Source organism: Vulpes vulpes, chromosome 6, assembly GCF_048418805.1.
Source record: "Vulpes vulpes isolate BD-2025 chromosome 6, VulVul3, whole genome shotgun sequence".
Taxonomy (NCBI): Eukaryota; Metazoa; Chordata; class Mammalia; order Carnivora; family Canidae; genus Vulpes; species Vulpes vulpes.
In genome coordinates, this window is record NC_132785.1 from 64,189,829 (window position 1) to 64,215,610 (window position 25,782).

Sequence of the window (25,782 nt, forward strand, 5' to 3'; positions counted from 1 at the left end):
TCGCCTCTTTGCGCAGGCGTATACCCAGGCCCAGGCGCGAAACAACTAACGCGCAGACGCAGAGCACATCTACAGACGCGGGCCACGGCGGCTAAAGCTAAGGCGCCTGCGCAGTGGATCTGTCCCTGGGCTGGAGACGTGTACTCTTTCCGTCCTACTTCCGTGGTCAGGTTGGTGACGCCCACAGTTGCTCTAGCAACGAGATACTGTGGGAGGAAGAGGGGGACAGGTTTTACAAAGGACAGCGTAGCCACCCGATGGTTCCGGCTTTCTTTGGCCCACCCGCGTCTTCAAAGGTTAACTGTTTGGATCTACTGTGAGGCAACGCCTGGCGTCCTCGGGGTTCAGCCGCGACGCAGCCCCAGCTCTGCTAAGGGCAAATGCCTGCCCCAGATGATTAGAGCAAGTTACGTTCGCCCGCAGAAGGAACCACCGCTGCTAATCACTGCGCAGGCACTAGCTTAGGCTGGGTTATGGGGGGAGGCAGCTTGACCTCTACCTGGCCCTGAGCTGGACTTGGGATCTGTCCCTGGGAGCGCTAACGAATAAGCGCGGTAACACAGGGAACCCTAAGTCCACAGGCATTCATTAGTCCAGCAAATATTTATTGGGCGCCTCGTGGCGCTGTGCTAAACTGTAGGTGCCGTCGGGGGTGGGGGGGGTCTTGCTGGGGGCGGGGACTGAGTGGAAACAGTCGATTAACATGCATACAGCGGGTGATCGAGTTAAGCAACCTTCTGCTCCCAAGCTGGCGTCTTGAACCCGGTGTAGTGCCCCAGGATGCTACGCTGGAAGGCACACAGGAGCCTTGCCTGGTTCAAACGCTACCTCCTCCAGCTCATTTTGCAGAGGAGGCTGAAGGTTTAGGGTTTTGCGTTTCAACAAATGGAATTACCTATTTATATTTAGCGTTTTAACTTTTAAAAATCAGATCCACTTTAATTTCTGGCCTTCGCTGCCCTTTTTTTTAAGATTTATTTATTTATTCGTGAGAGACACAGGCAGAGGGGGAAGCAGGCTCCCTGCAGGGAGCCCAACGTGGGACTGCATGCGAGCGGAAGTAGACACTCAACCGCTGAGCCACCCAGGCGTCCCTTTCTCTGCCCTTTTAATTTCACATTAACCTTCCAGCCCTGCTTCTCCTTCTCTCATCTTTCAGGTGCAGGTCGCACGTAACCAGGTGCCTTTTTTTTTTTAAGATTATTTATTTACTTATTTGTTTGTTTGTTTATTTATTTTTATTTTTTTATTTTTATTTTTATTTATTTTTATTTATTTTTATTTATTTTTATTTATTTTTATTATTTTTATTATTTTTATTATTTATATTATTTTTATTTATTTTTATTTATTTATTTTTATTTATTTTTATTTATATTTATTTATATTTTTATTTTTATTTTTTTTTATTATTTATTTATTTATTTATTTATTTATTTATTTATTTATTTATTTATTTAAAAGAGAGAGAGGGTCAGAAACATAGGAAGAGGGAGAAGCAGGCTCCATGCCGGGAGGCTGATGAGAGACTCGATCCAGGGTCTCCAGGATCTGGCCCTGAGCTAAGGCGGCGCTAAACCGCTGAGCCACCCAGGCTGCCCACCAGGTGCTTTTTAACCTTGTTAACAACTTTGAGTTATCCTAGGTACTCTATCAAAATTCCTAAAGCAAAAGTCCTTGTCTTCAGGGGTTCTTCATTTTCACTTTTTATTTGTTAACGTGGCAATTATGTCAGCGTCAACAAATATAGTGATCAGCATTGATGAGCAAAACCTTGCTTAGGTTCTAGAAAGAAGAGAAATAATCCATGTCCTCAGAAAGCTTTACAATCTATTTGAAAAAGGTTCATATTCACACTCACAGAGATTTGCACTGCTAACTTAAGTTCAGCCTAAACTCTCTTATGTTGCTGAGAAAAAAAGGAGGGGGGCAGTGAATAACCAGGCTAGGTCCTATTTCAATATAATAAGGCAAGAAGCCCCAGTTTCTCTGACAAGTTGAACCTTCCTCCCGCTTCATCAGCTAGTAGGAGAGTAGCTTCCTCACCAAGTATTCAACTTCAGACTTTAAAGGCTACGCTGATGCTTTTTAATCATTCAGGAGTGGATTCCTCAGGGGGTTTCTATTCCATCAGCCAGGCTCCTTCCAGCAGTTTCTCCCTTATGCTGTATCTGCCTTCGATCTGTGTCAACTATCATCATTAGCATCTCCATAGGAACTCCCAAAGAGGGAAAGCAAAAGAGATGAAAAATAACTAATTCACTTACTGAGTGCATCCTTTTCTGAGACCTGCAAAGTCAAACATCAATATAATTAAAGTTTTTCTGGATTACTTAAAACAGCAAGAAAAGGTCTTGTTCTGTGTTCAGTTTATGATTCTATAATCACTGAAATATTTTTAACTGATCTGTCAACAGGAAATTGCTAATACTAGTATTGATTTCAACAGTTTAAATCAGAATATATGTAAAAATTCACCTCCAGAATAATGGATAAGAGTGCTGGTTCTAGGATCAGAGTCCTGGGTTTGAACCTTGGTTCTGCTGTTGCCTGATCCATAACAAGTTAGTCACGCAGCCTCATTTTCCTTTTCTATGATTTGGAAATAACAATACTAGGATGGCTGGAATGTTGTGTTAAAAAGAAAAGCACAGGCCCAAAATGGACCCTTAGACTGAGTCCCCAAACCACATAATCTAATTACAGTTTCAACCTCTCCCAGAAATGTAGTCTTAACCAGTTAGGAATATGTCACCAATGAGTTGGCCACAGGGTCCCTCTCCATACACCTGAGGAAAATGAGACCCTTTGCCTTCCTCACTATGGAAAAATGGTCTGAATAATCCTTTCCTTTAGCTAATAACTTTCTTACCCTACCCTCATTTATATAAAAATCTTCCATTTTGCAAAACTCCTCAGAGTTATTTATTTGCTAGATGAAACACTGCCCCCAATTCATGAATCTTTTTTTTTTTTTTTTTTTTAAATTCATGAGAGATACAGAGAGAGGCAGAGACACAAACAGAGGGAGAAGCAGGCTACCTGCTGAGCAGGGAGCCCAATTCAGGACTTGATCCCAGGTCCCCAGGATCATGACCTGAGCCAAAGGCAGACACCCAACCACTGAGCCACCCAGGTACCCCATGAATCTTTTTTTTTTTAATGCCAATTAGGTCTTCAAAATTTACTTGGTTGAATTTTTTAAACAGTGGTGATGATTAAATGAGATGTTAACATTAAGCACTTAACATAGTATTTGACACACAGTAAATGTTCAGTAAACATTTACTCTTAACAATTAATACTGGTAATTAACTATGCTTCCTCTATTTCTCTAAAAGTTGGGCAAACCACAGAGCTCCAAATATTTTGGAATGTAAGAGATGGCACTGAAAGACCAACTCAGATGGCTCTCAGGGGGCAAAACAAATTTATAAATTGAAGCTGAAGTCAGAAGAGACTTCAGGAGTTTTATTACAAAAACACTGTTGGAGAGGAAAAATTTCCCTCTAACCATCTTAGTTTTATTGGCCCTGTAAATTAGACTGAAAAAGACAGATTAGCAAGTGAAAACAAACAAGTTTATTAACATATGCATCACATAGACACATGGGTGTACTCAATTATTAATAACTCAAAGGAGTGGTTAGAACTTGGGCTTATATCATGTTAAGAAACAAAATTCAACTGAGTACATTTTATTCTATTTTTTATTTGCCGGAAAGAGAGAGAGCAGAGGCAGAGGGAGAAGCAGGCTCCCTGCTGAGCAAGAAGCCTGATGCTGGGTTCAATGCTAGGACCTTGGAACCATGACCCGAGCCGAAGGCAGATGCTTAACCAACTGGGCCACGCAGGTGCCCCTCAACTGAGTACATTTTAAAGACATTACTGGCTTTATTTAATGATTCATGAATCAGGCATAGTCAGTGTAAAAGAAAGGAGCTCCAAGAAGCTACACAAAATGAAAGACTTTTATAGGCAGATGGAAGCAGGAACTAGGAAAACACTGAACAAAAAGCAGACTGGTGATATTAAGGTCATTTTCCTTTAGGCAATTCCTGATTGATTCCATTTATGGGAAAGCCAAAACTGTAAGGTTTGATGATGTGGGGCCTAACATAAGTGACTCCATTTAGGGCCTGTCGTCTTGTTTGTGTAACAACGGCACTTTACCAAAAAAGGAATATACCCTTTGGAGAAGTGACTAGACAAGGAAAAAGGACTTTGAGTTTCTAGGGCAGCAAGTTGTGGGAAGGTAAAAATGTATAAGAGGATTAATAAAAACAAGATTTAGTTAGTAAAGTTTGTTTTGTAGATTCCTCTGGTCCCCTCTCTGGGTTGTTAAGGATCTAGAGTTCTTCTGTTCATCCCTTGTAAGGGGGAGCGGGGACACATATACAAAGTAATGTCCTGCTTTTAGGTAAATAGGGGGAGGGTAGAGGGCTTTTCCTGCTGCTTTTATCTGCTGCTTCTCAATTACCTTCAGCTCAAAATAATCCTTATGCTACAGTGGCATATTTTGGGGTGGCATGTTCTGCCATTCAGCACTCAACATCAGACATGTGGGTGGCTCAGTGGTTGAACGTCTGCCTTTGGCACAGGTCCTAGAATCGCTCAGGTCCTAGGATCAGGTCCGAGTCCCACATCAGGCTCCCTGCATGGAGCCTGATTCTCCCTCTGCATTTGTCTCTTCCTCTCTCTGTGTGTCTCATGAATAAATAAATAAAATATTTAAATCTAAAGGTTTTTATGGGCTTATTGGTGGGCTGCTTTTTTGTTGTTGTTGTTGTTGTTTTTAAAGATTTTACTTATTTATTCATGAACAAGAGAGAGGCAGAGATGCAGGCCAAGGAAGAAGCAGGCTCCATGCAGGGAGCCTGACATGGGACTCAATCCCAGGTCTCCAGGATCAGGCCCTGGGCTGAAGGCAGCACTAAACCTCTGAGCTACCAGGGCTGCCCTGGTGGGCTGTTTTAATCTGAGTAACCACCCTGTGCCTGTCATCCAGTCAGGCTTTTGTCATCTACCTATCACATGGGAAAGGGTGGAGGGCTCATTCCAGGGTAAGGTAAAATCCTTTTAAGGGTGGTTTCCTCTTGGGTGGTGGGGGTGGGGGTATTGCTCCTGCCTTTCTTCCAACTATCCTTCATTACAAGGAGTATTTTTTTTTTTTTAGATTTTATTTATTTATTCATGAAAGAGAAAAAGACACACAGTAAGAGGTAGAGACACAAGCAGAGGGAGAAGCAGGCTCCCGAGGGAGCCCAATGTAAGACTCGATCCCAGGACCCCAGGACCACACCTGAACCGAAGGCATACGCTCAACCACTGAGCCACCCAGGTATCCCACAAGGAGTATCTTTTGTTACAATATTTGGTTTTGACCCAAGTTACTGAAATACCTACAGAGCAATAAAGATAAAAGGAGTGCCTTGTTATTTGTAACAAGCCCTTTTCAACCATATTTGAATTTAAGTTAATAAAGTGACTTTTGGAAAGCCATTAAAGGTAGGGACTGGTTGCCTAGGGAAACAACTCTGATTCCAGGAACTTTAAGCACCACCCCAAGGGGAAAAAGGAGCTGCAGATTGAGTTCAATCACCAGTGGACAAATATTTAATCAATCATGCCTATGTAATTAAGTTTCTATTTAAAAAGCAAATATAAAAAATATATAAAAAATAAAAAGCAAATATAAAAACAACAACAACAACAAAACCCTAACCAGAGGAGTTTGGAGAATTTATGGGTTGCCTAAGTACATCCAAGTGCTGGGAGGGTGGTACAAATGGGGAGGACATGGAAGCTCTGTGCCCCTTCCCCATACCTTGCTCTATGCATCTCTTCCATATTGCTGTGCCTGAGTTGTATCCTTTTATAAAAATCAGTGTTAAAAATTCAACTGAGTAAATATAATATATATATATATATATATATTTTTTTTTTTTTTTATTAGGTAAACTCTGCCCAACATGGGGCTTAAACTCACAACTCTGAGATCAAGACTCACATACTCCACTGACTGAGCCAGCCAGGCACCGTTCAATTGAGTAAACTTAAAAGAGTTACTTGGCTTTATACAATAATTTTTGAATCAGGGAACATAAGCCCTAGCAAACAAGTGAGCTCCAAGGAGCGATACCAAGATGGAAGGTTTTTTAGGCAGGTGGAGAGTAGGACAGGAAGCTGGAAGAGGATTATTTCAGGTAAGGCTACCTTCTTATAGGCGAAGTCCTGGGGTCTTAGGCAGATTACCTCACGAGTGCTGACCATGAAGTTCCAAAGGCAGCAACTGCAGTAAGGTGAGGTATTAAGTCTTGGTAGAGTTTTAGCAAAAGTGCCTCCGTTTTAGACCTTGTGTTTCTTTTTAACACCAGTAATATAGTAAACTGTTTTCCTGGGTTCTGTCAGCTATTCTATCAAATTACTGAACCTGAGGAGGGGTCATGGAGGCCTCCAATTTGTAGCCAGTTGGCAGAAGCACAGGTGACAACCTAGACTTGATTTTCTGTTAATTTGTCATGTCAGTTTGATTCTTTGTCGAGCTAGGAGGTCAGAGGAAATTCTTTCTCCCTGACATAATCTTTGGGAGTCCCAAAAGAGAACACCCCAGTCTTCCTCCCTAGCACCCAAGAGTCTACCATATTGTCCTTTGCAAGGGCAGGACACACTCTCCACAACACAGGACTGAACTCATCACTGCCCAAGCAACATCATCCAATAGAATTTTCTGTGATGATCCAAATGTCCCTGTGCTGTCTAGTATGGCAGCCACTAAATACACGTGACTATTGAGCACTTCAAATATAGCCAGTTGTAACAAGAAACTTTTTTATTTTTATTAATTTAAATCTGTTTTTAAAAACCCACAGGCCCAAAATGGCTTCACTTGGGCCGAGTTTCCAAACCCAAGCCTTAATAACTATTCTAATTGCAGTTTCAACCTTCCCCAGAAACGTAGTCTTAATGGGTTAAGCAAGAATTTTCCCATCAGTGCGAATGAGTCTTAACACATGGGCCCTCTCCCTGCCCTAAAGGAGGATGAGACCCCTTGCTTTCCCCACTAAGGCAAAGAGGCCTGAACAATTCTTTTGCTAATAGCTTTGTTGCTCACCGTCTTTCTATAAAAGCCTTCCATTTTGGGATCCCTGGGTGGCGCAGTGGTTTGGCGCTTGCCTTTGGCCCAGGGCGCGATCCTGGAGACCCGGGATCGAATCCTACATCAGGCTCCCGGTGCATGGAGCCTGCTTCTCCCTCTGCCTATGTCTCTGCCCCCCCCTCTCTCTCTCTCTGTGACTATCATAAATAAATAAAAATTAAAAAAAAAAAAAGCCTTCCATTTTGTAAATCTCCTGGCATTCCCCTCTATTTGCTAGATAAGATGCTTCCTGATTCATGAATTGTTTAATAAAGACAATTAGATCTTCAGCATTTACTTGGTTAAATTTTGTTTTCTAATAAACCTAAGTAGCCACATGTAATTAGTGGCTATCATATTGGACAGAACAACTTTAGAACTATTCCACTTAGTTCCTATGTTAAATCTGAAGGTCATATCCTGTTCATAGTTCATTTGAAAGGCAGTGACACCCATTTGAAAATCAAGAATAATCTATCTCTGCCAGGCCTGATGTATCAGGTTATCAGCTCCACCTACTCCTGGAATATATAATGTGACTTACAGGCATAGGAAAGACAGTGTATCAAATTTAGTTTCCATCAATAAAGACCATAATAATATCTTAATCATCCATAAAAATCACATGATGGCAAAAGGAAAATATAGTCTTTAGTACTTGTACATAGTATATCTTATCTCAGAGATAAGGAACAAAAAGTGCCTTATATTTCTTCCCAGAGGCCTGCCTAGAGCAGGCACTAAGAGACTTCTCCACTCCATTATTCTAGCAGATCCAGCCCAATCCTAAATTATCCTAGCTCTGGGGACACCTTAAGGAATCTATTAACTTTGGCTGTAAAAGGATTTTCCACATATACATGTTTCCTACTTCCAAGCAACCTTTCTTGTAAAGATGGTTTAGCACATAGAAACAGAATGCACTGCCTCCTGAGATGAGGTCTAGAGAAATACAGCCAGTCCCAGCCAGGTCATCCTTACCTCAAAAAATTCTACATCTTGCAGGTTTTCAGTAAAGCAAGATATTTTGTTGCCCTATCTTAGAATGATGTAGTCCAGAATTCCCTATACAGTACAATTCAGAATACAGCTCCTAAAGCCCTTAGCATATTAGTTTAGAGGTAATTGTCGTTGTTAAGATTTTATTTATTTATTCATGAGAGACACAGACAGAGGCAGAGAGAGGCAGAGAGAGGCAGAGGGAGAAGCAGGTCTCCAGGATCACGCCCTTGGCTGAAGGTGGCGCTAAACCGCTGAGCCACCCAGGCTGCCCTATAGGTAATGGTTTATACATCTGCCTCCTAGCTAGACTTTGTATCTATGTATTCATCCAATAAGTAGATGCATGTGTTTACTCTGAGCCACATTGAGCCACACCCTGTTGTAGGTGCTGGCATTAAAGCAGAGAACAAAACAGACAAAGCCCCTGTGAACCTTAAGTTCTAGTGGGGGTGGGGAAACTGCTACTAAATGAGTAAACAAAAAGGCACAATAATTTCAGAGTGGTGACAAGTGTTATGAAGAAAATAAAATAGAGTGGTGTGATAGAGTGACTGGAGGTCTCTCTCTTTTCTTTTTTTTTTTTTTAAGATTTTATTTATTCATGAGAGAGAGAGACAGAGACAGAGAGAGACTCGATCCTGGGACTTCGGGATCATGCCCTGAGCTGAAGGCAGATGCTCAAGGGCTGAACCACCTAGGCATCCCACTGCAGGTCTCTTTTAGACTCTGTGGTCAGGAGAGACCTCAGAAGAGGGGAGGTTTGAGCTGAGCTTGGAATCTAAAGTTGCCAGCTCTGCAAAGGGACAAACAGCCTAGGGTGGCAGCAGATAGAAAGTCTATGTTTACCATTAGAGCAGGCTAATCTCTTCCCTTTTGATAATGGGATTCTTAGAGCCTAACATAACGCTAGGCTTTGAATAGGTATATAATAAGAGTCGATTTTAGCACAAACGTATTAAATGTTTATTGGAATTATCTTGGTTAATCCTCACAACAAGATACAAACAAGTCAAGGGAAGAAAATTAAGAGAAACGAAGTAACTTACCCAGGGGCATGTAGTAGGTATGTGGCAAAACCAAGATTACCCGTAAGCCAAGACTTCTGACCCCCAGAAACTATGCTTCTAATTAACCAATGAGTCTCACTGAGCTCCAGCATCTGAAAGGCTTTCTAAAACTATCGTTTTTTGCATCAAGCCAAACCAACTAAATTAGAATCTCAGAGGTTGGGGATTAGAAACCTGAATCTTTAATAGGCCCTCCAGATGATTTTTATGCACACTTGAAGTTGAGAACCACTGTGCTCTGTTGAAAAAAATGAAGTACTCTACTATTTGTACTACTTTGCCCCAAAACTTGCAAATTCCCAGGCCCCTAAACTCTATAGATGCCCATTCTCTTAAACTTTGAGCCCTTATAATCAGGTCAATTTAACACTGTTACAAGAAAGAAATCTTAGAGTCTAAGACCTGCAAGAGGGCTAAGGAAAAACACTTTGACAAACCCCTCCCCACCAGCATTCTCCCACCCACCCTCCACTACACTTTGATTTTAACCTAACTAACCTGTAACTCCAGGAACGTTAGGACTTGTTTACCAGTTCAGCTAAGCTCTGGAGCCGCTCTCATGATTTGGCCCCTCTGCTGAGCAAGCCTAAAGTACACTCAGGACCCACGAGATAAGCCAGCCACCCCACACCCCTTTCCTGCAACCTAAAGCAGGTGGGTCCTTAGAGGTTAATCCTTCAGCTGCCCCTCCTGAGGGAAGGGGAGGCAGGGATCCTCGGAACAGGGATACCTGGGATTGAGCACGTCTTTCCTGGGAACTAGGTTGGGACATCCCCAGAGCAGAGGAACTGCATCTTGACATAGGTCGCTAAGGTTTAGGATTGCCAGAGAAAATATTGGATGCCCACTTAGGTCTCAAATACTGCAGGGAGTGTCCCTTTTTTTTTTTTTTTTTTTTTTTTTAAGTGTTGTTTACCTGAAGTTCAACTTTAGGTATCCCGTTTTTTAATTTGCAAGATCTGGCCATCTACTTGGGGTACAGGCCCCCCGGCCCCTCTGTAAGAGGCATTCGGTCGGTTGTACCGTCTCCTAGAGCACCCTAAGCATCACGTAACAAGTCACAGCAGGAGGAGGGAGCCGTACGGGGAAGCCCCGAGAGTGAGCGTGCAGGGGTGCTTCTGTCGCTCCCACGGAATGGAGGGCACAGGGAGGTCCTGCAAGAGACCCTGCTCTTCGGTGCCACCGTCTCGCTCGCGGTGCCCCGGACGCGTGCGCAGGACTCGCGTCCTCCCCGGCGAGCGCCCGCAGCCCCCGCCGGTTCCCCGCCGCCTCGGCCCCGCGGCCTGGCCCCGCCCGCCTAGTTCTCGGCCCCTTCCCGGGTCAGCTGGTGCTGGCGTCAGGCGGAGGGATGGGCCGGCTCGGCTCAACCCGCCGGGGCTTGTTTACTATGGCTGATGATCTGGAGCCACAGTGAGTTAATCCCGTGTCTTTCTCTTCCTCTCTCTCTCTCCCTGGGCCATGGTCCCGGGACTGTCGGTGACCGAGGAACAGCGTAAACACCTTCCCGCCGTCCCTTTTCCAGGTCGGCCCCGGGGGGGGGGGGGGGGGGCGTGCTCTGCTCTCGCCCAGAAGAGGCGGCGGCAGAGCTCGGGGGCGGCGGTGAACGCGCCGCCCGCGGCTCCGGGGCTCTGACTCCCGCGGTGGCTTCGCGGCCGCTCTCGGTCCTCGCCGCCGTGGGGGGAGGCCAGGCGGTGGCGGTGGCGGTGGCGGTGGCGGTGGCCGGGCCGCGGCGGCCGTGGGACGCGGGCGCGGGGGAGCGGAGCGGTCGGGTGCGTGTAGAGATCGGCCCCAGGACGGCGGTCGGGGGGTGCGAGGGGCCTCCTGGGATGGTCTGGAGCCAGGGGCTCGCAGGTCTGCAGCGCTCGCCCGCCGAGACGCCTGGTCGCCCTCGATCCCAGGTGATGGCGTTTTTAGATCATCGCAAGATCCTGAACGCTGTGGTTTCAGAATTCCACTTTTGGGGATTTGTTTTCGCCGTCTCCAGGGCATCGGGTTTGGGATGCCACCTGTAGGTGCTAGACTAGCCGTCCGCAGCCTCATAGAAGCAAGGAAAAGTTGCTTGCTCCAGAAGAATGACTCAGCTCCCAGCCCAGACTTGATTTCACCACAACAGGGCCTTTCCTGTATCCCACGTTCCCGCTCTTCGGAGCTGCAGGACTGGCAGCTTGCAAAACGGATTAACTTTATGACCATAATAGCTGCCTGGGCTTGAAGGAACTGCCCAGGAAGAGTTTTGCTTCCTAAAGCGAATTTACAATGGCTACAATGACTTGGGGAAACACAGGTTAGAGCTGGTAGAGAAGCAGGCAGTTCAGCTCCCTCTTACAGATGAAGAAGCGGGCTCATAAAAGTTACAGGAGACTCGCACCAATCACCGAGGTCCACAGCAGGCTCCGACCCAACACAGAACCCCTTTTGCCTCACCTACCACTGGGATAGAAGCCCCCTCGAGGGAAGAGACCACTCTGGCCAGGCTAAGTTCACAGCTGAGCAGCTTCTCTGCCCCTTGCCTCAGTTTCCCACCCTAGCCCTCACCTCCCCAATAGCACTGAGTAGATGTGCCAGGGACTATTTCCAGTGCTTTAGCTGTAACACTTTTTTTAAAAAAATATTTTTTTTATTTATTCATGAGAAACAGAAGCAGAGACATAGGTGGAAGGAGAAGCAGGCTCCCTATGGGGAGCCTGATATGGGACTGAACCCCAGGACTCCATGATCATGCCCTGAGCCAAAGGCAGATGCTCAACCACTGAGCCACCCAGAGGTCCCCTAACTGTAACATTTTGGGGGGAGAGAGGCAAACTAAAGCTCCTCCCTGAGGCATATCTGCCAAGCAGCCCACTGTGCTGTTGCATTGTATGGCATTTCTCCCAAATACTGCTTTGAGCAGGTACAAGGCAAGGTGGAGTCCACATGTCACGGGCTCACTTGTCACAGTCTCTGATGTAGAGAGAAAGTTGGTCTCTTAAGACTGCCAAAATTCTGCAGTCTTGGTACCCACGCTTCAAGCCTACCGTAAGGAATTCCAGTAGAGTATCAAAAGGGTTGAGAGTCACTGGATTGATTGTGATGAGAACTCTTATCTGGCTGAAGTCACTAATATACCACCTGCAACCTCAGGATTTCTTTCTTTCTTTCTGTTTGTTTTTTTTTTTTTTTAAGATTTTATTTATTTATTTGATACCCAGAGAAAGAGCACAAGCAGGGGGTGGGAGTAGGAAGAGTAGAGGGAGAAGCAGACTCCCCAACAAGGAGAGAATCCACTGTGGGGCTAGACCCCAGGACCCTGGGATCATGACCTGAGCTGAAGGCAGACACTTAACCAACTGAGCCACCCAGGTTCCCCAACCCCAGGATTTCTTGCAAGCCTCTCTAGTCGTCAAAAAGTTGAATGAATATAGACAGCTTATGACTTAGCTGGAGGAAAAGAACATTTATTGGGAGTTTATCTTATGCTAGGCATTATTCTATATGTTTTAGGGACATAAACTTATTTAATCTTTTTTTGTAAACCATATGAAATAGGTACTATTAGTATCTTTCTCTTAAAGATGAGGAAATTGACACAGAGAGGCTAAGTAAGTAATGTGCCTAAAGTCACATTCCTGGTAAGTAGCAGTGTCAGGATTGGAACTCTGGCTTTCTTCTTTATTTCGTACTTCCTTTCAGAAAACAGAAATAGCATGAAAATGTGGTTATATACTGTTAAGTTTGAAAAGCTGAGGCTGGGGCTGGCTGGTTCTAGTCTATAGAGCATGTGACTCTTGATGGCAGGGCCATGAGTTTGAGCCCCACACTACTGAGTATAGAAATTATCTAAAAATAAGTAATCAATAAATGAACTTTTAAAGTAATTCTCCAAAGAAGAAAAAAAGAAAAAACTGCAGCTGGAGCTTCCAGAGGAAGGGTACAGAGAAACCTAGATTTGAGGTGTGGGCTCTAGTTCTGCTGCTTTTTCTAACTAGCCACGTGACCTCCATGGGCATCAGTTTCCTCGTCTGTGAAATAGGCTGGACTAGATGATTCCTAAGGAACTGCCCTAATCTAAAATCCTGTGCTTCAAATGATATATCAGGATGTCCAGTGTGTGGCAAGAGGAATCAGTAATGGTTCCTCTCATTTCCCCCACAGAATGCCCCTGCCTGACTATACTAATATTCACAGACCCTTCCTGTAGCTGGTGGTATCCATCCTGTAATGCCCTTCATTCAGGCAGAGTTCAAGAAAATAGAAATATCATATACAACGGAAAAAGAATAATAAACTCATTCAGCATCTAATCTGTCCTAGGCACCTTTTGAGGTCCCTTACATATCTAGATGCTCAAAGGCCAATTATTTATCAGGCCGAAGCCATTCTGCTTATAAATATGATAGTGTGATACAGAACCAGAGGGTCACCCTCACCCTTCAACCCAATGCTTTCAACTTCTACCCTGAAATCTTAAGTTTTCTTGGAAATAAAGGAGATAGCAGGATGGGTTATCATTTTACTGCATGCCATTGGAGGTGAGGACATATTTTATACACATTTTATAATCTGAAAAACAAGGCTAGAGGCAATCTGGCAAAGCAATCACAATAGGACTTGAACCCAGGTCTCCTGCCTCCTCCCTTTCTGTCTCATCTCATTGTTCCAGGCTGGACCAATTGATTTTCTGAGAGCCCAGCTGGGCACTGACCCTGCTCTGTACTTCCAGGGGCTTGGAAGGACACACACAAACCCCAAGGTTCTGCCAAGAAGGCAGGTGGCATGGGAATTTGTCCTACCCTAAAGGAACAGCCAGTCCTGGGAATGGCAAAAGATAAAGATAACTGAAACATTAGTTAATAGTTGTTTCTTTTTCCCCTTGTGATCTTGAACATTATGATAACCAGTAACAAAGGGGAGTTATAAAGCCCAGATGAGATAATAAATGTGAAAGAGCTTTGCAAACTGTGAAGTGTTATATACATGGTGTCCTGAGTATCTCTTGAGACAAAGGGCATGTTGTTAATAGCCATTTGTTGGAGAAGAGTAGTCTGTGCCGCAGCAGGGAATTGCTGACTGCCTTAGCCGCAGGCCTCCTGAACCTGGAAACACCCTGATAACTCTTGTAACTGTCAGCAAGGCTGAGAGCATCAATGTTGCCGATGGGTATCACTGTGTTTCTTTGTCCCAGGCCTCAGGGCTGGCTGAGTAGCTGGCTGCCTGCTTGGCGCCCCACTTCCATGTCTCAGCTGAAGAATGTGGAAGCCAGGATCCTCCAGTGTAAGTAGAAGGGATGGCTTATCCCGCCTCCATCAGGAGGTCCAAAGATACAGGATCTCTCCAGGGTCTGCTACACTGAGCCCACTGATTCCTGATTAACGGTGCTTAGGGTAGAGGGAAAATATGTCAGTGATTTGAGAAGGGATTTGCACAGAGGACACCATAGTGTATGATTGTGGTTTCTCTACAGCTCCTTCTGTCTCCATTATGCTAGTTCCTGGCACATCCCGCAACTTCACTTCAAACCCAACACCAACTATCAACACACACACATATCTACACATTCTCTTTCCCCCCTTTCTTCTCCCCCATTCCTCCCTTCTTCCTATTTTTTTTAAATTTATTTATGATAGTCACACACAGAGAGAGAGGCAGAGACACAGGCAGAGGGAGAAGCAGGCTCCATGCACCGGGAGCCCGACGTGGGATTCGATCCCGGGTCTCCAGGATCGCGCCCTGGGCCAAAGGCAGGCGCCAAATTGCTGCGCCACCCAGGGATCCCTCCTCCCTTCTTCCTTTTCTCCCTCTCTTCTTCCAAACACATAAGCACTTCTCAGATTTACCACCTTGCAACTTGAGGACCAGCAGCAGTCCTATATTCTCTAATATTGCTATCCATGTATTCCATCCAGTTAGGCCCACCACTTACCTGGTTACTACAGTTAGTTTGGGATTCCCACAGACCCACTCTCTTGGGCAGTACTATGTTGGGGCAGGGCATCCTGTGATTGACAGCAGCCACAGGCTCAAACAAGACCCATGGGCCTCATCTGCCCATATCTCCCCGCCCTGCACCCACTGCCCAGTCATGGAAACCCTCTGTTCCCATGGGCCTGAGTGGCACAGCTGCAGAACAGCCACAGCTTTGAAGCCTCCTCCCAGGATCCAGGCAACTTCCCAGCCCCCCAGCTGCCCTGTCACGTGACAGTTATCATGCCAGCAGAGTAAGCACTGCACACCATCAGTCTCCAAGAGGAATAAGCCTGTGGCTCAGTCCATACCCATCACCCCTCCATCGGGCTCAGCTCTAGTCGGAAGACACCCCCCAGTGTCTCCCAGACACCCCCAGTGAGGATGCTTCTGTCCATCTTTTGAGTTCCAAGCACACACAGTACTGGAGTGGTAGATGCAGGAGCTCTGTAAGGCCAATGGGGTCACTACAACACTGGGCCCAAAGGAACCTGGACATAATTTGAAGGAATAAGATGGCCCCTCTAATTACCTAGAGACTAGATGGCCTACAGATCATGCTTAGATTTGATCTCTTAGAGCATGTGATCAGAGGGTTGTGAAAGGAAAGAAATGAGGAAGGTTTGGCAACAGAGTGGAGAAGCTGAAGCACACATGACAGCACAGTCAGAAAACAGTCTTCTTGTTCTGCCCTGTGTTCCCCTCTCCCCAGGCCTCCAGAACAAGTTCCTGGCCCGATATGTGTCCCTCCCAAATCAGAACAAGATCTGGACGGTAACGGTGAGTCCGGAGCTGAGAGATCGCACCCCCCTGGTGATGGTGCATGGCTTCGGGGGTGGCGTAGGCCTCTGGATCCTCAATATGGATTCACTGAGTGCCCGTCGCACGCTGCACACCTTCGATCTACTTGGCTTTGGGCGAAGCTCAAGGCCAACGTTCCCGAGGGACCCTGAAGGGGCCGAGGACGAGTTTGTGACATCAATAGAAACGTGGCGGGAGACCATGGGGATCCCCAGTATGATCCTCCTGGGGCATAGTTTGGGAGGATTCCTGGCCACCTCTTACTCTATCAAGTACCCTGAAAGGTAAGGAAAAGTCACACCTCTTGCTCATGACCTAACTCCTTGTCCCACTTGGAACCTTACAATATTAGTTTCCGATGGTTCTCTTCTTCCAGGGCAAGTTAAGGGCCATGGTACCTCCAAGAACATACAACTTGTCTTTTCCTTTTTCCTCCTTTAGAGTTAAACACCTCATCCTGGTGGATCCCTGGGGGTTTCCTCTTCGACCGACTGACCCCAGTGAGATCCGTGCACCCCCAACCTGGTTCAAGGCTGTGGTGTCTGTCCTAGGGCGTTCCAACCCATTGGCTGTTCTTCGAGTAGCTGGGCCCTGGGGTGAGTAGCCTGCAGATAAAGAAACTATCTCCTTAAACCAAGGTTGTCCCATTCTAGAAGCCTCACTGCATCTAGATTCCCAATGTGCTCACTTGTGCCCACTGGCCCATGAGAAGTGGGAATAGGCCTCACATTGTTTTTTAAAACTCTTAATCTGGACATGATCTCTTTGTCTACAGTTTCAGAAGGTTCTTTTTTTCTTCATCCACACGCAAAAAGCTTTCCTATACAGGGAACAGATGGAGCAGAACTACTATTCTGTGTCTTGGCTAGAGAGAGAGAAAAAGGGGCCATCAAGTGACTCTTCCTCTGCTGAGTTCTTAGGCTGCAATGTTTATGGCAACCTGTTGGTGATTCAGCATGGTACCCACCATCAGATCCCATGGTACCCACCGCAGAGCCTCCTGTAGGTGCTGGAGCCTCCAACATAACCCACAGTGGCAGGCAAGCCCCTCTAAACCATACCCTATTCCAGTTAGGTATTATATCTTTACCACTTAGGAGCTGTCAGCAAACTCTGGGCAAGGGAAGGGAAGGAAGTCAGGGGGAGCCAGCCAGAGTAAGTAAAATTAGTAGGTCTCAGCATATTGAATTTAAATAAATTATTTTTAAAAAATTAGTAGGTCTCAGCCTTCTGACCTCATATTGCCAATACTCTTACTTTCGAGGGGGGAGTGGCTTTTTTTTTTAAGATTTTATTTATTTATTCATGAGAGATACAGAGAGAGAGAGAGAGGCAGAGACACAGGGAGAGGGAGAAGCAGGCTCCATGCAGGGAGCCTGATGTGGGATTTGATCCCGGGTCTCCAGGATCACACCCTGGGCTGAGGGCAGCGCTAAACCACTGAGCCACCAGAGCTGCCTGGGGAGTGACTTTTTAATCTGATGAAGTAAAAAGCAGATTCCTTCTATAGAAAAGATTGGTGATCTCCTATCCTGTAACAATTGCTTATGTATACACAGTGCTGTTCAGTAGCCAATTATTACAAAGCTAATTACTAATGGTTGAATAAGTGTTGTCTCTTGAGGCCCTTCAAAAGAAACAGAATGACTGGATAAAAGAGGGAAAATGAGGATTTGAGTAGAAGGTAGGAGTTTGGGACGAAAGGAAGGTTATCAAGACACACAGGTGCCAAAGAAGAATAAATGATCAGAGAGCTGACCTCAGACATTCCAGCACTGTGGACTCCAGCACGCCCTCTGTGGTCCCTTCCCAGGGATAAGCTCTGGTCTGACTACTCTCCCCTTTTCTGGAATTGTGTCTGGCCAGGTTCATGCAGGGGCCTCAGAACCAATGTGGTTGAGAAGCTGGCTGGCAGCCATGGAGGAGGGTCAGGGCCTAGGGGATCTTGGCTATACCTCCCTCTCACACCTTGATCCTCATGCACAGAGAGAAGACCAAGAGAGAGATCAGAAGTTGACCTTTAGGCCCAATTTTTAGTCTGTTTTGGGTGCCCTCCTGCTTGTGTGTGTGTGCTCTAGGGGAAGGGGAAGGGAACATATTGCTCTAAAACGGCCCAAGTCTGAGATGCCAGAGTTAAATTTACCTCTCCACTCGTATTCTGTTATAGGGCTGAACCTGAGAGGGTGCTTGGCAGATAGTCTAGTTCCATCTGATACCTTCAGAAGATTGAAAGGCCTTGAGGGTCTCCGGGCTCCTGGCTGACTTAGTCCATAGAGCATGCAACTCTTGATTTCGGGATTGTGAGGTCGAGCCCCACATCAAGTGTAGAGATGACTTTAAAAAGAAAAAAAAAATCCCTAAGGATCTCAAGGAGAAAGAACATAGCTCAGACTATAAAAGAAAAGCATCAAATAAATAAATAAATAAATAAATAAATAAAAGCATCTCAGCCATGGACTCTTTTTTTTTTTAGATTTTATTTATTTATTTATTTGAGAGAGAGTGTGCACAAGCAGTGGGGGAGGCACACAAGCACTCCCACTGAGCACAGAGCCCCCAGTGCAGGGCCAATCCCACAACTCTGAGATTAGGACCCAAGCTGAAATCAAGAGTCAAAAATCAGATAGATGCCTTGGACACCAGGGTGGCTCAGCGGTTGAGCGTCTGTCTTTGGCTTAGGGTGTGATCCCGGGGTCCTGGGATAGAGCCCCACATCGGACTCCCTGCTGGGAGCTTGCTTCTCCCTCTGCCTGTGCCTCTGCCTCTCTTTCTGTGTCTCTCATGAATAAATAAATAAAATCTTAAAAAAAAAAAAAAAAAAAAAGATGTCCAACTGACAGCCGCCCAGGCCCTCCTCAGCCATGGACTCTTACAAGGCTTGAGATCCTGGGAGGAAAAGCGCTTGGGACTTCATTGAGCTGAAAATAAGCTGGTTCCATTGGACTATCTACCTTCTTTGGCAACCAGCTGACTCTGGTTGTCTGGGGCTTCCCAACAGCTCACACAGTCTGGCTGCCACTAGAAAGTTAAATGTGCAGAGCAAACAAACCCCTGGAGAAATAACATGTGGTTCAAGTTGTTCAAACATACATAAGCACACCGCCATCACCCTTGCTCCCCAAACTAGTCACTCCCATGTTTTTCTCTCCGCTCCCAGGGCCTGGCCTGGTACAGCGATTCCGGCCGGACTTCAAGCGCAAGTTTGCAGACTTCTTTGAAGATGATACTATATCTGAGTATATCTACCATTGCAACGCACAGAATCCCAGGTGAGGGTGGCTCCCGGAGCCAGCTTGGAGTGGAAGGGTTTGGAGATGTAACTCCAGAACCGTCCCAAGATCATTCTCTGCTGTATTTCTTCTTGCACAAACCTCTCATTCATTTAGGGAAATACAGGCACTAGCAGCCTCAATTATTTCCAGAGACCTCCCTAGGGAGTGGCACAAAAGGATGGAGAAGATAATAGATTGCTTCAACATACTGCCCATCCCTAGAGGAAGACTCTTATTCTTCCCTAGAGATAGGCACTTAGCCTGACAGGCAAGAGTCTGGAAAACATTTTAAAAGTTTTTTTTTTAACTGAAAAAGTAATATGAATATTGTATTTTTTAAAAGGCAGGAAAAAAAAAGTCTTCCCCATCCCAGCCTGTAGTTCCCAAATTTCCTTGCTATTTCCAGTCCAAGATACGATGTGACATTGCTTTAGAGAACTTCTTTGCGCATCTTCCTTTACACACACACAATTTTATCTATATAATACCTTACTACAAATAGAACTGCTGAAGTATGCATTTTAAAATTTAATTATGTATACCTTGAAATACTATTTTTTAATTTTTATTTATTTATTTATTTATTTATTTATTTATTTATTTGATAGAGAAAGAGAGTACACAGATAGGCAGAGCAGCAGGTAGAGGGAGGAGAAGCAGGCCCCCCACTGAGCAGAGAGCATGTGGGGCTTGATCCCAAGACCCTGGGATCATGACTTGAGCTAAAGACAGACGCTTAACCTACTGAGCCACCGAGACACACCAGGTGCACCTTGAAATACTTAATGGTGGGATAAGAATCCCTTCCACACCTTTTGGACATTTTGAGGTGTCCCCAGAATCTTGAGAAGTTTCCATGACTATTCACACAGCAGGCCCCACAAACCTGCTGCAGTCTTGGCAACTGAAAGCCAGGGCAGAGTCAGGAAGGTAATCTTCCTCCCAGGCAGCGCCCTAGGAATGGCTGATATAGGAGCCTAGGTTGGTGGCACTGCCTCTGTGGAAGCCTCACCCAGCTTGCTGTGAGGCATCTGGGGGAAGTCAGGGTCACTGGAGCAGAGGCACTGCACCACCTCATTCCAGGCCTGCCCAGGTCACCCATGGTGAGCCCAAAGCTGTGAAGATGGTGGAGTGGTTACATTCCAGCAGTGCTGTCTGAGTATTAGCCCACACCCAGCCGGCTTTGGGGCAGTGTGGGAACTGTCTCTCCAACATTCCGCATGAGCTCAGCTGTTTGAAGTGCCCTGCTTCAGCAGCCGTATTGAGACTCAGCTCAGCAGTCAAATCAGGTAGCCCCTGACTTCCTGCTCTTGACCCCCCTCTCAGTCCCCACTGGGCTCAGTGCCAGTCCATACCCACTCAAGGCCCAACCCCAGCTCTCTGCTCAGAACTTTACCCAGTCCCAGACCTGTTTATGTGTAATGAATGGCCTCCCAGTCTCAGCCTCAGAATATATAATCCTGCAACTCTTTCATGTCCTGGGGGAAGTAGAGGTGACATCAGTGATATCTACCCTCTCCCTGCAATACCATCACTTAATTTTATAACTGCCCAGATGTTTGTGAGTTGTAGCCCTGACATACTCACCTTAACTCTTATCAGTTCCTTGGAAAACATGAAATCTGGCTAGGGAAAAATATTTGAGGGTTACATACTTTGCTTTACCTAATTTTAGGGGCCTTGTCCATATTTTCATTTTCCCCAGTGAAGAAATAAAGAGGATATAATTCTCCAATTTGTAAATTAAAAAAAAAAAAAAAAGGAAGCGTATTCTGGTTGTATGACTTACTAAGAAAACAGCCAGGATTTGAATTCCCGTCTCTCTGACTCTAGACTCCATAATTTTCCACCATGCTGCTATGTCTCAGGGAAGAACTCTGTTTCTGGTGCAGAACTCAGGCTTGTCTTCATGCTGGGGGTACAAAGGAGACTGGGATACAATACCCGAACAGGCTGGGCCTGGTAGGCAGCAGTCTCCTGAACCTTCCTGCCTCCTGCAAAAGCTGCAGAGCATCCCAGAAGACCAGCTTCCATCCCAACCTTGCAGATCCCTCACACTACTTCTCAGCTCTGCCTAAGGAAATGGCCAGGGAGCAAAGTAAATTAAATCGGCCTTGCTTCTCCCATAGTAAATACAGCTCCCCCTGGGTCCTCACAAGACTGGTGTCTTATTTCAGAGTCTTGTCAGGAAGCCCCTGGCACTGCTGTCTCGTATTTGCTCTTCACGGCCCCCCTCACATGAGCCCCTCACCCCTCTCTTCCACCCCCAGCAAGCCAAGCCCCTAGTCTGTTTACCATCTTTTTGTAATTCTTGAGAAATCCAAGTTAAATAATGAATCATATAATTTGCTATTAATTATTTATTAAAGGATTTATTTATTTTAGAGAAAGAGCATGAGTGAAAAGGGCAGAGGGAGAGGGTCTCAAACAGACTCACACTGAGTGCAGAGCCTGACACAGGGCTGGATCCCAGGACCCTGAAATCATGACCTAGCCGAAACCACGAGTTGGATGCCCAACTGACTGAGCCACTCAGGCGCCTATTTATTTATTTATTTACTTACTTACTTACTTATTTACTTATTGATAATTAGCTACTTAAATGCCCACTTCCTCAAAGTGTGAGATAATTGTAAGCTTTAGGAGGGCCGGCACCACCTCTGTCTTACTCATGTCTCCACACATGGCCCAGGGCATGACGTGAATATTTGTTGAGTAAATAAATGTTAACCTGTTGCATCTTTGGACAGTTGTCAGCATCAGCAGTTTATCCAAGTATGTCCCTGACTAACTCCTGTGCTGGGAGGTCTCCACAGCCTCAGACCTGTCTCCTCATCTTCCCAATATTTAACGAGCCCGGTCCAGGATTCTAAGAGGAATACACACATGGTCAAGTGTACCATTCCAGCTGTGTCATATTGACACTGGGTGCTGCAGGGTTTATTCTGCTCACTGCCTCATCATGTTTTGCTCCTCCAGTGGTGAGACAGCTTTCAAAGCCATGATGGAGTCCTTCGGCTGGGCACGGCGCCCCATGTTGGAGCGAATTCACTTGATTCGAAAAGATGTCCCCATCACCATGATCTATGGGGCCAACACCTGGATAGATACCAGCACAGGGAAGAAAGTAAAGATGCAGCGACCGGATTCCTACGTCCGAGACATGGTATGTCAGCCAGCCAAGGAGAGCAGGACTGAGGTAGAAGTGTTGTGTGTTGAATGCGAGCACACAGTGAACTTTGGGTGCAGATGAACCTTGGGCTGGAGAAGAGTAAGCAAATAGGAGAAAGAGGAATGGACAGATTCAGATAGTGCAGTGGATTTGAAAGAGATGACTCTGCAATACTGTAATGAAGGGTTTCTCATTTCTGTACAGTCCAGTTCAGCCAAATGACAGGTTCTTGTTCAGTAGCTAGATACAGTGTGCTGCCACTCCCAACCCGTATCCCACCCAAAACCAGCGCCATGAACAGTAGAGCAAACAGTAGAGGCTGCCATTAAGTCTTCTCACCACTACCTTCCCTTTTTCTTACCCCATTCCTCATTTGCTAATGAGTGTGCTTAATTAGTCTGGGTGTCATCTATGGGCCCTGGTTAACCAGACCTGGGGATGAAATGAGTAGATGGCAGTGGGGCTGGCATTGAAGGAGGTACAGTGAAGAGCCAGAAGAGAACAAGAATGGGACTCTGGGATTCATTGATTACCCCCCCACACACACAGGAAAGTGCCAAAATTCTAGGAGGAAGGTGGACCATTGTTTGTTTGTTTCTTTTTTTTTTTTTTAAGATTTATTTATTTATTGGAGAGAGAGTGTGTGTGTGAGTGTGTGTGAGGGCGGTGAGGTGGGTGGTGGAGGGAGAGAAACTCAAGCAGGCTCTGTGCTAAACATGGAGCCAGATAGGGGGCCCGATCTCATGACCCTGAGATCATGACCTGAGCTGAAATCAAGAGTCCGGTGCTCAACTGACTGAGCCACCCAGGTATACTGTGGACTGTTGTTTCTGATAAGTGCTCATAGATGATGGCCAAGCAGGTCTAAAGGGGGAAGAAATGGTGTGCCATCTTTCCAGTGCTGGGAATAAAGATCCTTCCCACCCACTGCGGGTTCCTCCTCTCTCCACAGGAGATTGAAGGTGCTTCACATCATGTCTATGCAGACCAGCCACACATCTTCAATTCTGTGGTGGAAGAGATCTGTGACTCAGTTGACTGAGCTGCTGTCCCCTAGAGGAAGAGGAGAAAGCCAGAGTTGCTCTCGCCTCCCTGTCTGCTTACTCGCCCCCATGTCCTTTCCTCACCAACTAACATGTGCCAGCCAGGCAGTCTTGGGCTGTTCCCAGGCCAGGATCACAGTGAAAAGGAGCACTCCTGAGCCCACGCTAAGGGTTGGAGGCAGAAGCCACATGAGGCCTTAAGCACTCCACCCCAGGGAAGAACATAAAGGGTTGCATAGTGCCACCCATTCTCTCCATGCCAAGTGTCACCCAGATGGTGGTTGTGAAGGTATTGCACTGAGCCACCTTCCCTCCCTGTGCCAAAGGGAGGGCGGCCTCTTCCCCTGGGCAAAGGAAAGGCTCCCGGCAGCCTTTTCCAACTCTGGAGTGTTTGTGGGGGTAGGTTCCAAGCAAAAGCATCCTCCTCCATCACCCCCTAGCCTCCATTCCATGCCAGTTTTGTCCAGAATCTGGTTGGGAGCTAACTACCAACTAACTACTAACTCCTTAACTACCAAGAGCAGGTTGAGGGGCACCCTTGAGCTGTAGAGTCCCTCCCATGACCTAAGTAAGAAGTCCTATCCAAAGCCCTCATTAATTGATGAGGACCAGCCCAGGGCAGGAGACAGCTGGCCCACAGTGATAGAGCTCTGCTCTGGGAAAGCTAAGCCTAGAACCCAGGTCTGCTGACACCCAGTACTCACTTCTGCTAAGGTTCATGCCAGGCACCATTGCCATGAGGCTGGTCCTGGTCACTGGCCAAGGGTAAGCCCATCCCTATCCCACATTCCAGCCCCATTGTGCAGGGGTGCTGTTACCCTGCCCTGTGTCTCAGCCCTGGCTGCCAAAGCTGGGGACACTCAAGTGCTTCCTTCCCTGCCCTTTCATCCTCCCAGTCGGGAGGCCTCTTGACCTCCCTCTCTCTGTGCCTTGGGCCCTAAAGCCCCACCTGTAGTAGAGAGCAAAGGTGGCCCCTGGTGGAGAGATAAGGGAAAGACTGTGTCTGGATTCCCTGTTCCTACTAGTATCAGGGTTTTTCTACCTGTCCCCCAGGCTGTGGCCCACCATGAGCCCCTGCCCATGGTCCAGTGGAGAGCCTCAAGCCAGCAATTCCCTGTCCTCAATCAGCCACAGGATGGTTCTCACTGCCTGGCCCTCTATCCCTGCCATCTGTCCCATGGTCTTCAGCTCATCCTGCCCCCAATTTACCTGTCACGTCTCCCACAGGCTGGTTCCAGGTGCTGCTCTGAGGTTCTGGGCAGTGGGCTGGGCCTGGCCCCAGAAGCAGGGCAGCTCCTGTCTGCTCCTTGAGTTTTGTAAAGCCAACCCTTTCACCAGAATAGTATTAACTCCTGGTGCTTTGTACTACTGGTCCAGCTGCCTTGGGCTCCTTTTCTATATTAATAAAGAAATGAGCAAAAACTGGTGGCAGTGATGTTTGATAGAGCCGGGTGGTGCCTGAGTCAGAGAAGGGGGCCAGAGAGGTTACACCCCACCCCTCTCCTGTTCAATGTAGCATTTCCCTGGGTCAGCACAGGCTGTGTCAGCCAAGCCCCTCATAGGACGGACAAGGAGTGTGGATGGGCCAAGCCCCAAATCCTAGGAGGAGAACTAGGGAACACCAGGTACTCCCCAATGCCATTAAGTAGCCCCATCTTCCAAAGTGTACTCCACCTGGGCCTACACCTGGACTGTTCAACAGCCTGTTCTACCACCTACTCATCCTCTAGATCTCAGCTCAGATGTTCCTTATGCGGGGAAGCTTCCCGCTGACCTCCCACACTAGGCTTGGACTCCCTCTTCTGTTTCTGTGGTATGCCCAACTGCTTCTTTGTAAGATTGATGAGCTTGTCACTTGTTTAATGTCTGCCTTGCCTCCTTAGACCAGAAGCCACTTAAGGAAAAGGAGCACATCTGGCACCTAGTTAATGTTCAATAAATGTTTGTTTTGACTGAGCCAAGAGAAGTGAGATATGCCAAGTGCTCAAAAATGTGTTCAAATCATTGCCAACAGTGCCTTCTGTGTGCTGGCTGACTCCAGCCAGGCTCAGAATTCTTTGCTCCAAACAGCACATCATCCTACTCTTGTCATAAGGAATGCATGAGGGAATGAACGAATCAAAGAGTGAATGAATGAATGAATGAATGAATGAATGAATGAATGAATGAATGGAACTCCTGGGTATAATCACACGTCCTGGGACGTGGTGTCTTTGTGATTGAAGATTGCTTGATGGCCAACCCCTGGCCATCCCCCTTTGAACCTACGAGGAGGACAAAGCAGGTGTGTAGAGCTTACGGTAAGCCAAGCACGAGGGCTGCAATAATGAAGAAGCCTGGTGCCGGC

General features: G+C 46.4%; 1 protein-coding gene across 3 annotated transcripts; it reads left to right on the plus strand.

Moving 5' to 3' along the window:
• The first annotated feature begins 59 nt into the window (after window positions 1-59).
• On the plus strand, window positions 60-24,857 carry ABHD4 (abhydrolase domain containing 4, N-acyl phospholipase B). 3 transcript variants are annotated; one of them, XM_072761192.1, is made up of 7 exons: window positions 60-170; window positions 14,369-14,457; window positions 15,860-16,232; window positions 16,390-16,544; window positions 19,106-19,217; window positions 22,200-22,386; window positions 23,345-24,857. In XM_072761192.1, the coding sequence occupies exons 2-7, from the start codon at window positions 14,418-14,420 to the stop codon at window positions 23,432-23,434; spliced, it is 957 nt and encodes a 318-aa protein (XP_072617293.1). In that variant the 5' UTR covers window positions 60-170; window positions 14,369-14,417; the 3' UTR covers window positions 23,435-24,857. The 3 variants fall into 3 exon arrangements, with proteins under 3 accessions (XP_072617293.1, XP_025863275.1, XP_072617292.1); XM_026007490.2 differs by lacking the exon at window positions 60-170 and adding an exon at window positions 9,732-10,617; XM_072761191.1 differs by lacking the exon at window positions 60-170 and adding an exon at window positions 10,444-10,729.
• Window positions 24,858-25,782: the final 925 nt, after the last annotated feature.

Bases quoted from the DNA above. Each gene is read 5' to 3' on its own strand.
- ABHD4 (XM_026007490.2), top strand. From the start codon at position 10,556: ATGGGCCGGCTCGGCTCAACCCGCCGGGGCTTGTTTACTATGGCTGAT. The intron at 16,233-16,389 runs GTAAGGAAAAGT...TTCCTCCTTTAG, and splicing joins TCTATCAAGTACCCTGAAAG to AGTTAAACACCTCATCCTGG. The intron at 22,387-23,344 runs GTATGTCAGCCA...CTCTCTCCACAG, and splicing joins ATTCCTACGTCCGAGACATG to GAGATTGAAGGTGCTTCACA.